This window comes from Microtus pennsylvanicus, chromosome 1 (genome assembly GCF_037038515.1).
Source record: "Microtus pennsylvanicus isolate mMicPen1 chromosome 1, mMicPen1.hap1, whole genome shotgun sequence".
NCBI classification, from domain to species: domain Eukaryota; kingdom Metazoa; phylum Chordata; class Mammalia; order Rodentia; family Cricetidae; genus Microtus; species Microtus pennsylvanicus.
The window spans coordinates 113,865,946-113,879,828 of NC_134579.1; the positions used below are offsets into that span (position 1 = coordinate 113,865,946).

General features: G+C 47.0%; 2 protein-coding genes across 4 annotated transcripts in view; both read left to right on the plus strand.

The window, feature by feature from the left end:
* The window catches only part of Vps33a (VPS33A core subunit of CORVET and HOPS complexes), a 28,186-nt gene extending 18,270 nt beyond the window's left edge, over window positions 1–9,916 (plus strand). The window contains exons 8-14 of one of the 3 annotated variants that reach the window (XR_012911299.1): window positions 382–508; window positions 2,363–2,430; window positions 4,214–4,351; window positions 5,858–5,995; window positions 7,987–8,155; window positions 8,685–8,989; window positions 9,265–9,916. Coding sequence is in view for 1 of the 3 variants with exons in the window: in XM_075979315.1 (XP_075835430.1) it covers window positions 382–508; window positions 2,363–2,430; window positions 4,214–4,351; window positions 5,858–5,995; window positions 7,987–8,155; window positions 8,685–8,866 (822 nt within the window). In the remaining 2 variants the exon portion in view is untranslated. Of the gene's footprint in view, window positions 1–381; window positions 509–2,362; window positions 2,431–4,213; window positions 4,352–5,857; window positions 5,996–7,986; window positions 8,156–8,684 lie in introns of all 3 variants that reach the window. The other 2 variants (XR_012911300.1, XM_075979315.1) reach the window with 2 other exon arrangements.
* A 3,782-nt stretch (window positions 9,917–13,698) lies between these two features.
* Window positions 13,699–13,833, plus strand: LOC142840825 (uncharacterized). Its single transcript, XM_075957434.1, has one exon. It carries the CDS (start codon window positions 13,699–13,701, stop codon window positions 13,831–13,833), a length of 135 nt encoding a protein of 44 aa, XP_075813549.1.
* Window positions 13,834–13,883: the final 50 nt, after the last annotated feature.

The window sequence follows — 13,883 nt, forward strand, 5'->3', positions numbered from 1 at the left end:
GATTTTTGACTGTTTGTTTTTGATTTTTGACACTGTCTCATGGCTGAGGATGATCTTGAACTTCTGATCCTTTTGTCTTCCCAAGTGTTGGGGTTTTAAGTCAGTTCTGGCATGCCTGACTTGGACTCTTTCTGCTGTGTGAGGCACTTAGAGTTTGTGTGTGTGTGTGTTTGGGGAGGAAGGGACAACTGGAAGGAGTTCTCCTTTCCACCCTGGGGTCCTTTGATGGAGTAGCACCCTGTCACTGTACTTACCTTCCTATGGCTTTGGAGCTGGGTTTAACCTGATTTGTATTTCCCTTTCATGATGGTACTGCTAACGCATCTTCTGGATGTTCTCCTGCCGCCTCATATTGCAGCTGCTTGTTCTGTTCTCTTGCAGGAGAGGCACAATGCCAAGACGGTGGGGGAGATTAAGCAGTTTGTTTCCCAGCTGCCCCACATGCAGGCCGCCAGGGGATCTCTTGCCAACCACACCTCAATTGCCGAGTTAATCAAAGATGTCACCAGTGAGTACCCTTTGTTGTAGCTCTTCCTACCTGGGACTGGCTGTGGATACATTGTCCAGCACCCTGGTCATCGGCACCTTGGTCCTTCCTTGGGAAGACTAGTCGTGCTTTATGCATTTATTTTATTATTTTAGTGCCTGAGATCAAACTGGGGCTTGTTAATGTGAAGCAGTGCTTGACCACTGAGCCACCCACAGCCAGTTCCATTTGAGCATCATGCTTGAGTCACAGGAGAAGGAAGTGTATGACTTTCTTAGGTAGGGTCTCATGCAGCCCTGGTTGACCTTAAACTTGATGCATAGCCAGGTCTGACATGAACTCCTGATGACCCTCTTGCCTGCACCTCTCCAAGATGGGGTGACAAATTGGGGACACTTTATCTGACTAAGCGTGTGACATTAATAGGAACGCTTGTCCAGGCTGATATATAGCTCAATGGTTACAAGCGTTTGCTGCCCTTGCTGTGGACCCCAGTGCACCCAGTGCATTACCCAGCACCACTGCAGGTAGCTCACAGCTACCTATAACTCCACCCAGGAGACCCCACTGACCTCTGAGGGCACTGTGCTCATGCACAGACACACTCGGGTACACACAAGTCTTTTTTTTTTTTTTTTTTTTTTTTTTTGGTTTTTTCGAGACAGGGTTTCTCTGTGGCTTTGGAGCCTGTCCTGGAACTAGCTCTGTAGACCAGGCTGGTCTCGAACTCACAGAGATCCGCCTGCCTCTGCCTCCCGAGTGCTGGGATTAAAGGCGTGCGCCACCATCGCCCGGCCACACAAGTCTTTTAAAAAGTTCCATTTGTGATTAACTCAGCTGAAGTATTAATCATGAGGTCAAATACCTGGAATATGGACAAGAAAAAGGCACTCGTCTAGAGGATGGCCCCGGTATGACGTGAAGCAGTCAGCACTTCCCCCATGATGTTTTCCTATGTGAAAGTTATCTAATTAGGGCGGTATGGTGTTCAGGGTTTTGCTAAGACTCTTGCTTTGGTCCTCTTGAGAACTGTGCAGAGCACCTATGATCCTAGTACTTGGAAGGCTGGGGCAGGAAGGCCATAAAGTCAAGGACATCTCAGACAAGAAAGAAAAGGGCCTGGGAATGTAGCTCAGTTAGTGTGCTCACTACAGTACAGGCCTGGTGGTATGTGCTGCAGTGCCAGCACAGGTGCTGGGGGTACCGAAGGCAGTTTATAGTGAGTTCAGGACCAGCCTGGGCTACACTAAACCTTGCCTCAAAAACAAACTAAACCAGAGACATGTGTCTTTAATCCCAGCTGTCAGGAGGCAGAGACTGGCAGATCTCTGAGTTCAAGGTCAGGCTGGTCTACAGAGTGAGTTCCAGGACACTAGGGCTACACAGAGAAACCCTATCTCAAAAAGTAAAGCAAACTTCCCAGAGAATTGTCACAGAGAGCCTCATGAGATATTAAGGTATTAAGTCCTAATGCAAGCCCATCTGACTCAGATGGAGAAGCTAAGGAATTTGTTCAGTACTGAATAGCATGTGTTCAGTATGAAATGTTAAGAAATATGCTTTGAATCTAAGTTCAGTGTTGGGAAATTAATCCTTTATCTGCTGGTGACAAAAGTAGGAATCAGTTGGCAGGAGGCTGTGCTCTGGGAAAGTGAGTGTTCACTGACACTGAGACCCCTGCCTGGTCCTGACCTGTGCACCCGAAGCAAAGGACCTCGAAGGAGCAGTGTGCAAGTGTAACTGGCTGCTCTCAGTCTCTACCTTTTTGGTTTTATGTGCTGCATTTGCTAATTCTGCTTATGAATAGAAGCATAGCACTCGAGCCAGATGACACTGCTGAATTTCTAAGTCAAAACTTTGCTGATTACATTTTAGCTTCTGAAGACTTCTTCGATAAGTTAACAGTGGAGCAGGAGTTCATGTCTGGGGTGGACACTGACAAGGTATGTGGGAGCCTGTTCTTCACCAGAGTGAAAGCCAGTCATCTACGGTTAGAGCCAGATCAGCGGTCCATTGCGGTGTTGTCTGTGTTGTTATTGTTTGAGACTAAAACTCACCTGGAGCCCTGGGTGGCCTAGAACTTGATATGTAGCTCAAGCCAGAGATCCTCTTGCCTCTGCCGCCTCTTCAGTGCTCAGACTGAAGGTGAGTGAGCGCCATTCTACCTGTCCCTCAGCCATTGTTCTGGTTCCTCTTGTGCTCGTTCTCCACCCCCCCTCTCTGTGTGTGTGTGTAATAAAAAAAGATATTTGCCTTTTGGGGTGGGGGTGTAGGTTATTGATAGGACAGTACCTGTCTAGCATGTCTAGAAATCTTGGGGTCAGACCCAATATTCCTAAAGCAACTAGCAACAACAACATTGTATACACACACACACACACACACACACACCAGCTGGTCGTGGTGACCCACACTTGTAATCCTAGCTCTTGAGACATGGAAGCATTTAAGGCCAGCTTTGGCTACATAGCAAGTTTGAGGCCAACCTGGGTTACAGGAGACCTTATCTCAAAAACATCAACCAACACAGGTTACTTTTAAAAATATTCATCACCATAAAATATTAATTGTTCAATTTGCAAAGGTTCCTATTTTTTAAAAAGTATTCCTATCACTTCATGCTCGGTAAATTGTTGATATTTGTTTTGTTTTTGTTTTTTTTGTTTTTTTTTAGGTAGACCAAGCCACATAAACCCCAAATATTCAGCAGCCACTAAGTTGTTTATGAGGTAGATGTGTCCGAGCAGGCGATTTGATTGCCCAGTGTTGTCCTCACCATCTCATGCTGGTGTGTGTGTGTGGTAGCTGTCGGGTTGGGGCACAGAGATGAGGGAGAGAGACACCTTCAGCAGGGATGAGGAAGTCAGGAAACAGCCTTCCTCTCTCCAGCTGCCTTTCTTTGCCTAGAGCAGTGGTTCTCACCCTTTAATACAGCTCCTCATGTTGTGATGACCCCAACCGTAACATTATTTCCTTTTTGTTTGTTTACAGTGAAGGTTTATCATTAACACCAACAGTGACTGTATTTAACAATTCCCTCAAAGGCAAAAGTTGACTCACTTCATCTGCCTCCTGCTGATGCTAGCAGTTGCAGCTGTCAGTGGGTTTGTGATTTTCTTATGTTGCCATAACATTATTTCATTGCTACTTCATAACTGTAATTTTTTATTGTTATGAATCGTGATGAAAATATCTGGCATGCAGGGGCCTTATGTGGCCCCTGTAACTACGACCCCCAAAGGGGTCTTTTTAAATTTTTTTTTAAATATTTATTTATTTACTTATTATGTATACATTGTTCTGTCTGTGTGTATGCCTGCAGGCCAGAAGAGGGCACCAGACCTCATTACAGATGGTTGTGAGCCACCATATGGTTGCTGGGAATTGAACTCAGGACCTTTGGAAGAACAGGCAATGCTCTTAACCACTGAGCCATCTCTCCAGCCCCTTTTTTAAATTTTTTTATTTTTGGTTTTTCGAGACAGTTTCTCTGTAGCTTTGGTGCCTGTCCTGGAACTAGCTCTTGTAGCCCAGGCTGGTCTCAAACTCACAGAGATCTGCCTGCCTCTGTCGCCCAAGTGCTGGGATTAAAGGCGTGCGCCACCACCACCCGGCTCCCAAAGGGGTCTTGACTATAGATTGAGAACCACTGTCTTAGGGGAATATAGGACATATCAAATTGTTTTAAGTCCGTGGGCTATGAGTCTGTTTATATTTCATTTCTAGGTTAACAACTACATCGAGGACTGTATTGCCCAGAAGCATCCGCTCATCAAAGTGTTGAGACTGGTGTGCCTCCAATCTGTGTGCAACAGTGGGCTCAAGCAGAAGGTTCTGGACTTCTACAAAAGGGAAATTCTCCAGGTAGTAAACTAAAGAGGTTTTATATGCTGAGAAGGAGTGCGTCTTTTAATAATAGAGCTCTCACAGCGCTGTTTTAGTGTAGTGTGAACACGAGCTTGTTTTGTTTTAGAACCTGTTGTTTGTTAGTGTGTACATGTCATGGTGCACAAGGGAGCAGGACAACTTCAGACTGTGTTCTCCTTCCACCTCCATGGGGCGCAGCACATAGCGTGGCAGGTGCTTCACCCTCCGGACCTTCTCAGCAGCCTGTCTTTAACTTCTATCACCACTATCTTTTTAATCTAAATTTTAAAATTATACTTATTAATTATTTAGCATGTTTATGTGTGTTTGCACATGTGTATATGCATACTTATGTGTCATGATATGCATGTAGAGGACAGAAAATAACTTTTGGTGGTGAGCTCTTTCCTTCCACCATATGGACCCAAGGATGGAACTCAGGACATCAGACTTGACAGCATCTTGCTAACCCCTGTGGAAAGTCTTATTGCATTCTTTGATTGATTTGCATCTGTGTGTATGTCTGTGGGCCAATGTACAGGACAAATTTCTGATTGTTCCTAAACAGGCTTAGCTTGTTAGACTTTATAGTAATAGGGAAGCCCACTGCTATTACAAGATTTTTTCTATAGCCTGGCAGCATGCCACACACATGCACTTGGGAGCAGAGGCAGATGGAACTCTGTGAGCTCCAGGCTATCCAGGGCTATACAGTGAGACCCTGTCGGAAAAACCAATTTTCCCATTTGAATGTCTCAGGCAGGTGGTTATTTGTTATTACCAGTCAGTGCACAGTATGTTGTTAGTTTTTGTGGATTTTGTTTTCCTCTTTCTTTCGTTACACAAATGACAGAAATTCTCATGAGATTCCAGTATTGCAGAAGTGCATGGAGCAAGCCAACTGTTCCCAGCCCTGCTCCAATTCCTGTCTCTCCCCAGAGGTTCCTCCTCCTTCCACTTCTTCTTTGCACACAGGCTGTGTATGTACACAGGTTTCCAGTCGGTATGTGCTCCAAGGTTAGTTAGCATGGCTGGTACAGCAATCTACGGGTAGCTGACATGATGTTTGTCAAGTGTCTCAGGGGACATTCCACAGGGTCAGCGACGGTTCTTCTTAAAAAAAAAACAAAATTCTACATGCAAAATTTTACTATGAACTATTTTTGTTCTTTTCAGTGTGCAGATAAGCCTTTGAGAGCTAATATATACTGGATGGAAATACACTTTCTTTAGTGCTCAGCTTGGCTCATAAACTCTGACTTTAAAGTAAAAACCTTAAATCATTCCCGAAACAAGGAGCAGGGCTAATATTGGTGGGCAAGCATCTAAGAGTCCCAGTCACAGCACCGTCTGTCTGTCCCCTGCACTCTCCACACTCAGTCCTGACCTTGCTAACGAGCCCTGGGGTACAAACCACATTGATTTGTTAGAGTGCTCCTCTTTGGAAATCTGCAGAAGCCCTTTTCCTGACTTAACATCACTGCCAGATGCCTTCTCCTTCAGACCTACGGCTACGAGCACATACTGACCTTGAACAACCTGGAGAAAGCTGGCCTACTAAAAGCTCAGACAGGGGGCAGAAACAATTACCCAACGATTCGGAAAACGTTACGGCTCTGGATGGATGATGTCAATGAGCAAGTAAGATGTGTTTCTGTGCTTGATTCTTGCAGTTCACTGTGACAGCGTACACACCGTGATCTGTATATCAGCTCCGCTTCCTGAGTGTCTCTTCACATTGATCTGTTTAGTGTGTGTGTACAACTTGAAGGGGTTGGTTCTTTCCTTCTACCATGTCAGTTCTGGGGCTTGAGCTCAGGTTGCCAGGCTTGGCAGCAAGTGCCCGTACTCTTTGAGCTCTTTATTCTTTCCTAATCATTTCCTCATGCTTCAGGAAAACAGTGCATATGTGTGCAGCATCATCCTAGTCTCAGCAGAGACAGAATGCTGTCAGATTGAATAGCTTGAGGTTAATAAAGATGTGAATAGTGTGGACCTGTTCACAGTTGCAGGCTACAGACCATCATAGCTGGGGACTCCCAGCAGCAGGAGCTTGAGGGAGCCAGGCACAGCACGTCCATCGGGACAGAGAGGATGTGTGCCCCTGTGTTTGCCAGTGCTCCATGACTCTTCACACTCATTAATCAAGGAGCCCTTCCCCCGATGGTGCCTAATGTAATCAGTCATGCTCAGAGGCCCATCCTGCAGTTAGCGTCCATCACAACAGCTGAGGCGTGAAACCTGTCACAGGAACCAGAGAGAACTGTGTGGCTGACGGCTTCTGACCTCCATGTGTGTCACAGACCAGGGGGCAGGGCAAAACAAGCCAGGCCACAGGCTGCTGTCTGCTCTCCAATTGTGCCATGGCACAAACAGAAGTCATGGGAGTGTTGGCATAACACCTACAGGCTTCTGGGCACAGGGCCCTGGAAGAGGTGCAGGGGATGTTAGGAATAGTTCATAGAAACATCCTTACGTGTAAGCTAGTCACTGTGCACTGGGAAGGGAAGCAGCTCCTGCCACAGATAACGTTCTTCACAGAGGCCACCCTGGTGGCCAGGTTTTAGTCCTTCCAGGGGGCATCTGCGCATCTGGCAGCACTCCACACATATTCTGTGCTCGTGTCTGCAGAGATCCTCTTGGTTTTGTAGTCATCACTCAGTGCGATGCTGCCAAGCTTGTATTGTCCACACAGTGTGCTAGTTCACCACTGTCTGACCTTCTTCCCCTCAAACACCTACTGCCTAACGAGGGCTAGATCTAAGAGCCTTCCTGGTGCCCCATTCCATCCTGGTTCTTTTTAATACTACTTAGAGTTTTGTTTGTTTGTTTGTTTATTGGTCCTGGAAATTAAACCCAGGCCTCACACATGCTAAACCTGCTTCCTAGCATTGAGTTATACACCATTTCTGTGTGTGCGCATGTGTGCGTGCCTGTGTACATTGTGTATGTGTGTAGTCCAGGCCAGCCTCTAACTCCCTACTAGCAAGTGACCTTGAACACCTTGATCCTCCAGTCTCTGTCTCCCAAGTGCACACCTGTAATCCCAGCACTCCAGAGCTGAGGCAAGAGGATTCTAACTTTGAGACTGACCTGGCCTACATAGTGAGATCCTGTCTTAAACAACAAATGATTAAAGTGAAGCCAGGCTGTAGGTATGGTTCCAAGTACCAACATCATGTGACTCCAGCACCTTCTAGATTCTGCAGGGGTCTGTATGCTTCTATCTACAACTCACAAACAGATACCTGCTGTACACATAAGTCAAAACAAACTTTAAAAAGTGGTGGTGCACGCCTTTAATCCCAGCACTCCGGAGGCAGAGGCAGGCAGATCTCTGTGAGTTCAAGGCCAGCCTGGTCTACAAGAGCTAGTTCCAGGACAGGCTCCAAAGCTACAGAGAAACCCTGTAAATAAATAAACAAATAAATAAATGAAAGGAAGGAAGGAAGGAAGGAAGGAAGAAGAACATAAAGCCCTGGGTGCTAAACACAGTGCCCCTACAAGGTGGATTGGAGTAATACACAGGCAAGGGGTATTTTAAGTTTTTGTTTCCTAATCAAATAACTTCAGGTACCAAAAAACTGTGGGTGGCTCTCAGTCTCCTTATTTTTTTCTTTAACTGTTGACAGAACCCCACAGACATTTCCTACGTGTACAGTGGTTATGCACCACTCAGTGTGCGACTCGCTCAGCTCCTTTCCCGGCCAGGTTGGCGGAGCATCGAGGAGGTTCTCCGCATTCTCCCGGGGCCTCACTTTGAAGAACGCCAGCCATTGCCCACCGGGCTGCAGAAGAAGCGTGAGTTTATCTCCCATCCACAGTCAGTGTGCTGTTGATGGGGCTCGTGTTGTGCGGTTGCTTTGTAAAAACATTTGTAAAGTCGGTTGCTAATGCACATTGGCAGCCAGAGCTGTGCTGTGCCCTTGTGAATAGCATATTTCAGTCTGCACTGAGACCCCCAGGACTCGGGGTGTAAGATCAAAATCAGCATTCCAGAGCCTCAGATGAACCAGCTATACCAAGATGCACTTGACTTTTTCATACTTCTCCTTCTCCGTTTTTAAATATATTTATGATTTGTGTGTGTGTATGTGCGCGCGTGCGCGCCTGGAGAGGTCAGAGGCATCTCTTGAAGCTGGAGTTACAGACAGTTGTGAGCTCTCTGATGTGGGTGCTGGGAAATTAAACTTCCTCTTCAGGAACAGTACACAATCTTAACTGCTGGGCCATCCTATCTCCAACCCTTTTATACACTTTTAAATGAAAAAAAAATTTCAAGAAGCAGCAGTAATAGATACTTTTGAATTCTGAAATGTTTACATTTTAGGTCAACCTGGAGAGAACAGAGTCACACTGATCTTTTTCCTCGGGGGTGTCACCTTTGCTGAAATCGCCGCCCTGCGCTTTCTCTCCCAGTTGGAAGATGGAGGCACTGAGTATGTAATTGCGACCACTAAACTGATGAATGGAAGCAGCTGGATAGAGGCTCTCATGGAAGAGCCACGATAAGTCCAGAAGGCATTCCGGGGCCAGGATAGTGGTTTTGTGTTGAGGACTAAACCAGCGTTGTCCGAGTGCTTGCTCTTTCCTGCGGATTTGTGTCGCCAGTCTCTTACCAGTTTGATTCCTAAGGCAAGTTTTGTTTCCTTCTGAAAAAAATCAGCTTTGGGGCTGGAGAGATGGCTCAGTGGTTAAGAGCATTGCCTGCTCTTCCAAAGGTCCTGAGTTCAATTCCCAGCAACCACATGGTGGCTCACAACCATCTGTAATGAGGTCTGGCGCCCTCTTCTGGCCTGTAGGCATACAGACAGAACATTGTATACTAAATAAATAAATAAATATTTTTAAAAAAAATCAGCTTTGAAGAGTTTCTTGGTGTAACGAAGTTTCTGCCCTCTCTGATTTAGCTGCATCTGTGCAGGTTCTCTGCCTACGAAGGACTGAGGAGCAAGCAGCTTCTGCCAATTACCCATATAAAGGCTCTTCTGACTGCACATCAACTGCAAGACATGCCAGTGGAGATGCCGCTAATGAGGCTTCCATGTTCTTCCATGTCCACTGTGGCCCCAACATCAAACTGATCCTTCTGTGAGCAGTCGCAGCTCTTAAGTTTCTTCACGCTGCTCTGTGACCATGGTAACTGCCGTATGCACCTCGTTAGCATACCGGCTGTACTCAAGTTCACACATCACTTTTGCTCAAATATACTCAGCTGATCTGTCCCTGAGCTGGTGACTGCAACCACTGTGGTGAGTCTCAGTCAGATCCACGACTGAGAGCAGGCATATTGGTGAAGCTGGGAGTTCCTCATCTCAGCATCCGGAGAAGTTAAGGGTGCCAAGCATGGGACCCAGTGATGGCTTTTCTGCCATCATCCAGGTCTGCAGAAAATGTAGCCTGTCTAACCATTGCCCAGCTCCCATCCAGGGTGTGGCTGCTCTGGTTAACTACTAACCACAAGTTTTCTTCTCATTTTCTTCATGTAGAATTTGGAACAGTTCACTGCACATTGTAAGTGAAAGAAATTGCATATTAAAAAATACAGGAATAAAAGGTGGCAAAGATAATGTTTGTTTCTCATGGAATCAATTTAGCCTTGATATTCAGTATTCGGAAGGGTGGGGAGTGAAGTGGGGGTGATTCCCAAATGGGAAAACCTTCTTGGCTCAGAACATTCTTTTTCAGGCTCTTGTTCTTCCAGGGAGTTGGTTTTACCTTCGAGTCCCAACCCTGGCTAGTCTCAGCTGCCAGGGAGTGCAGCCCACCTTGTCTTGAGTGTTTTCCACCCCCGGGATTCTGTTCAAGTTTGGTCAAGTCTCCTTGGCTGGGGTGTTTATCCCGTGAACAGATGCCCAGTTGTAATCTCAAGTATCTGCATTTGTTTCTGAGTCTATATTTGTTTGCTCAGAGAATAGCAAGGTCAGCTCCAAAAATGTACTCAGCACAATACTTTTTTTAAAACCACACACTTACTTCATCTGTGAACAAATAGAAATGGTGATAATCATATTGTGCCCTTTGATGCACTCAAAGCTGTCTTTGTCTCTTAAGAGTGTGTTCTAACAGCTGGGCTATTGTGGCGCACACCTTTAGTCCCAGCACTTGGGAGGCAGAGGCAGGTGGATCTCTGAGTTCAAGGCCAGCCTGGTCTACAAAGCGAGTTCCAAGACAGGCTCCAAAGCTACAGAGAAACCCTGTCTCAAAACACCAAAAAAAAAAAAAAATGTTCTGAGAAAGGCTGTGGGACGGACACTTATTCTTAGAGAGGTGGATTGTTTATATGCCATGTCTGCACTTTCGCTGAGTTGGTTAGATGGACCATTCTGCCGCACCAGCTATCCTGATTAAAGACATCTACATAGACGCTATTAATTTACACATCTTCTGTTTCCTTAAATCCAGAAACTAGGTACTTTAACTGGATTGACTGTAGAGCAATAGAGAAACGGTCTAGGGAGGGACGATTGAAATGGGAGGTTTCTTGAGAACTAGGAAGGTCTCCATATGAACCCTATTATATTCCTGCTCTGCTTGTCTAAAATCAGGTTGTGATTGATCACTGCATGCTTGTTCTCATGTACACAAAGGCTAGCTATATGCTGGGCACAGTGGCCCATCTTTACTGTGAGGCAGAAAGATTCAGAGTTGTAGGTCAGCTGGGTTATATATTAGACCCTGTGTGGGGAGACTCGTTCAGCGTGTGGTAGGAGAGCTGCTGAGCACATACATGGGCCTGGCTTCCATTCTCAGGACAACACGGAGAAAAAGAAAAGGGCCCTGGTAGCTTGACCCTAGGAGGGAAATTTGTGTTCTGAGGAGTTAAATTCAAGCAAATATACTTCTGTTGTTGAGACAAGGTCTCCCTCTATAGCCCAGACTGGCCTTGAATTCAGCCCTTCTGCCTCAGACTACCAAGTGCTAGGATTAACATGCCCAAAACATTTTTTTTTTTATTTTTCGAGACAGGGTTTCTCTGTAGCTTTTGGTTCCTGTCCTGGAACTAGCTCTGTAGACCAGGCTGGCCTCGAACTCACAGAGATCCGCCTGCCTCTGCCTCCCGAGTGCTGGGACTAAAGGCGTGCACCACCACCGCCCGGCTGCCCAAAACATTTTAAACAGCAAAATGAACTAAGCATCCGAAGCAAAGGGGCTGTGATAAAAGATGGCAAAGCGTGGGATGCAGCATACATCCCTGTCTCTAGGGATGTTGCCTCTAGGTGGTCAGTGGTGCTCCAGGAGCTGATGCATTATTTATGACAGAGGAGGCCTCTCAGGCCGTAGAAGGAAAAGGCAGTATGTAAAATTTCTCATTTATAAATAAATTAATGTGAATTTTATTCCATGTTATAGTTCTTTATGTAGCTTATGTAGAGTGTGTGTGTTTATACACATTCACACCATAGCAGTCAGAGGACAGCATTCAAGGAGGTGGTTCTCTCTCCATGTGAGTCCTGAGGATCGAATTCAGGTTGTCAGGCCGGGTGGCAAGCTCCTTTACCTGCTGAGCCAATCTTGTCAGCCCCCATGTCGTATTTCTTTGCTTAAGTTACTCTGTTGCTATAAAATACCCCAGTTTGGCAGGTTTGTAGACGGTACAAAGCATAAACCACATAACTGCCTTGAGGCGTCCATTTGGAGACTGGGTGGGGAAGGATCTGAACTTCTCTGTCTGCCACTCTGGTATGGGTGATGGCATTCATCTTAGCCAAAGCATGAGAGCCCTTCAGATGTCCAGTCCTCTGGGGGAGCAATTACTACGCACTGGCTTCCTGAGCTGCGTGTTGATGTTCTGCCCCTGTTTTCGAGCAGGCTTCACCAAGGCAATGATTTGATAATAAGAGATCCTGATTAAATTAAGGGGCCATTTGCTTCTGGATGATGATGTTATAAAAGGTTGACGTCCATACTGCCTGTTCTTCCAAAGGTCAAAAAATAGTCTTAATAATCTAGTATAAGCAGAAGAATAAGCTGTATATCTGTGCTTGCTTGTCCTTGGTAGTTACTTCGGGGAAAGGGTAAGTGTCCTTTGCTTTCCCAGCTGGCTCCTTTTGTTGCCTCACTTCTGTAGATAAACTTGGAAGTGGCCCGGGTAATGAGTTTGCAAACTGCTAAACTCTGTAAATTAGGATCATGCACCCTGGGGCATGAGTCTCACATACACATGTGCGTGTTCACACTTGCCTTTCTTAAGACAGTGGCTTTTCCATTAGGAAGACAATCGTGGTGAACATGCAGTGGTTCTGTCAGGCCTCTTGACAGGACTGCTTTCAGTTTTAGACACATTGGCGGTACAGCCCAGCTGGGGTGTTTAGACAAGCAAGACAAGAAGGGGCTTGAAATATCCCCTGGGGTACCAGTTGTTCAGCCCATTTAAGTCAGGAGCCTTGAAAATCGCTGATGCCTCGTCCTGTAGACTGGAGGTGACACGGGCAGAGGGCGGGCACGGCTGCCAGGGCCCCGCCTGGCCTAGGATTGCCTGTGCGCAGCTCCCTGGGAGCTCAGAAACCACACAGAGGTTGTAATTGGTTGCTAGACCACACCTAGTTGTTGAGTGCTTCAGCTGCCTGAAGACCTCAGCTCTGCCGAGATCGCTGCAGTGTGCACAAGTCTCTCTTCAGCAGACCAGAGAGAAGCTGTGGAAGCTGTGGTGGGAAGGAGTCGTGGAAACTTTGCCAAGTGAGTAAATTGGGAAGAGTGGGATGCTAGACACCAGCATTGAGGGGATCTGCCAGGCAAGGCAGCAGTGAAGATGAGCTAGTTTGTGACTCTTAGTGTCTGAGGTGAAATCTGCACGGATGGGGTGTGTAAGACATATTGGGAATGATGTGAGCCCAAGATCAAATTGGTACCTATTATTTGGCGCCCTTCGGTTTTAATCCTGACTGGCCGCAAGGCAAGCATGCTGGGGCACACAAACACACACACACATCCTTAAAGTATACTGTAGACAGGCCTGGGGTCAGGAGGATGACGGAGGAAATGAGCAACGGTCTGCTGCTTCTCCACTCCAAGGCAGGCCCACAGACAGGGCTGCAGCTTGGGTGACGGGAAAATCAAGCTATCCTCCACCAGCCCATTAGCGGCACCAGCTGCATTAAAAATGCAAGAGGTGGTGGCAAGAGAGGGCTGCGTTGGAGTCTAATGCAAAGCTAGGACTGGGAAAGACCAGGCCCTTTCCCCTTTTGGAGCTCAGATGCCAGTGAGAGGGAGTGTGGGCAACTACTGCTTAAAAGGCACATTTTCCAGTGCAGAACAGCACTTGGGGCTTCTTTGGCCCTGGAAGAGTGCTGTCCCGCCACACGCACCCTACGCGGGCTCAGGCTCCAGGTCTCTGCAGGGCGATGCCTGCCTCGTCCACCGTCCACGTGTTGCAGCTGCTGCGGGAACTGCTCGCCTTCGTGCTCCTCAGCTACACGGTGCTCATCGGGGCGCTGCTGCTGGCCGGCTGGACCACCTACTTCCTGGTGCTGAAGTGACAGCGCCCGGCCGGCTTCGCCAGGCTCCGCCCCGCCCCGCCCCGCCCCGC

Bases quoted from the DNA above. Each gene is read 5' to 3' on its own strand.
- LOC142840825 (XM_075957434.1), top strand. From the start codon at position 13,699: ATGCCTGCCTCGTCCACCGTCCACGTGTTGCAGCTGCTGCGGGAACTG.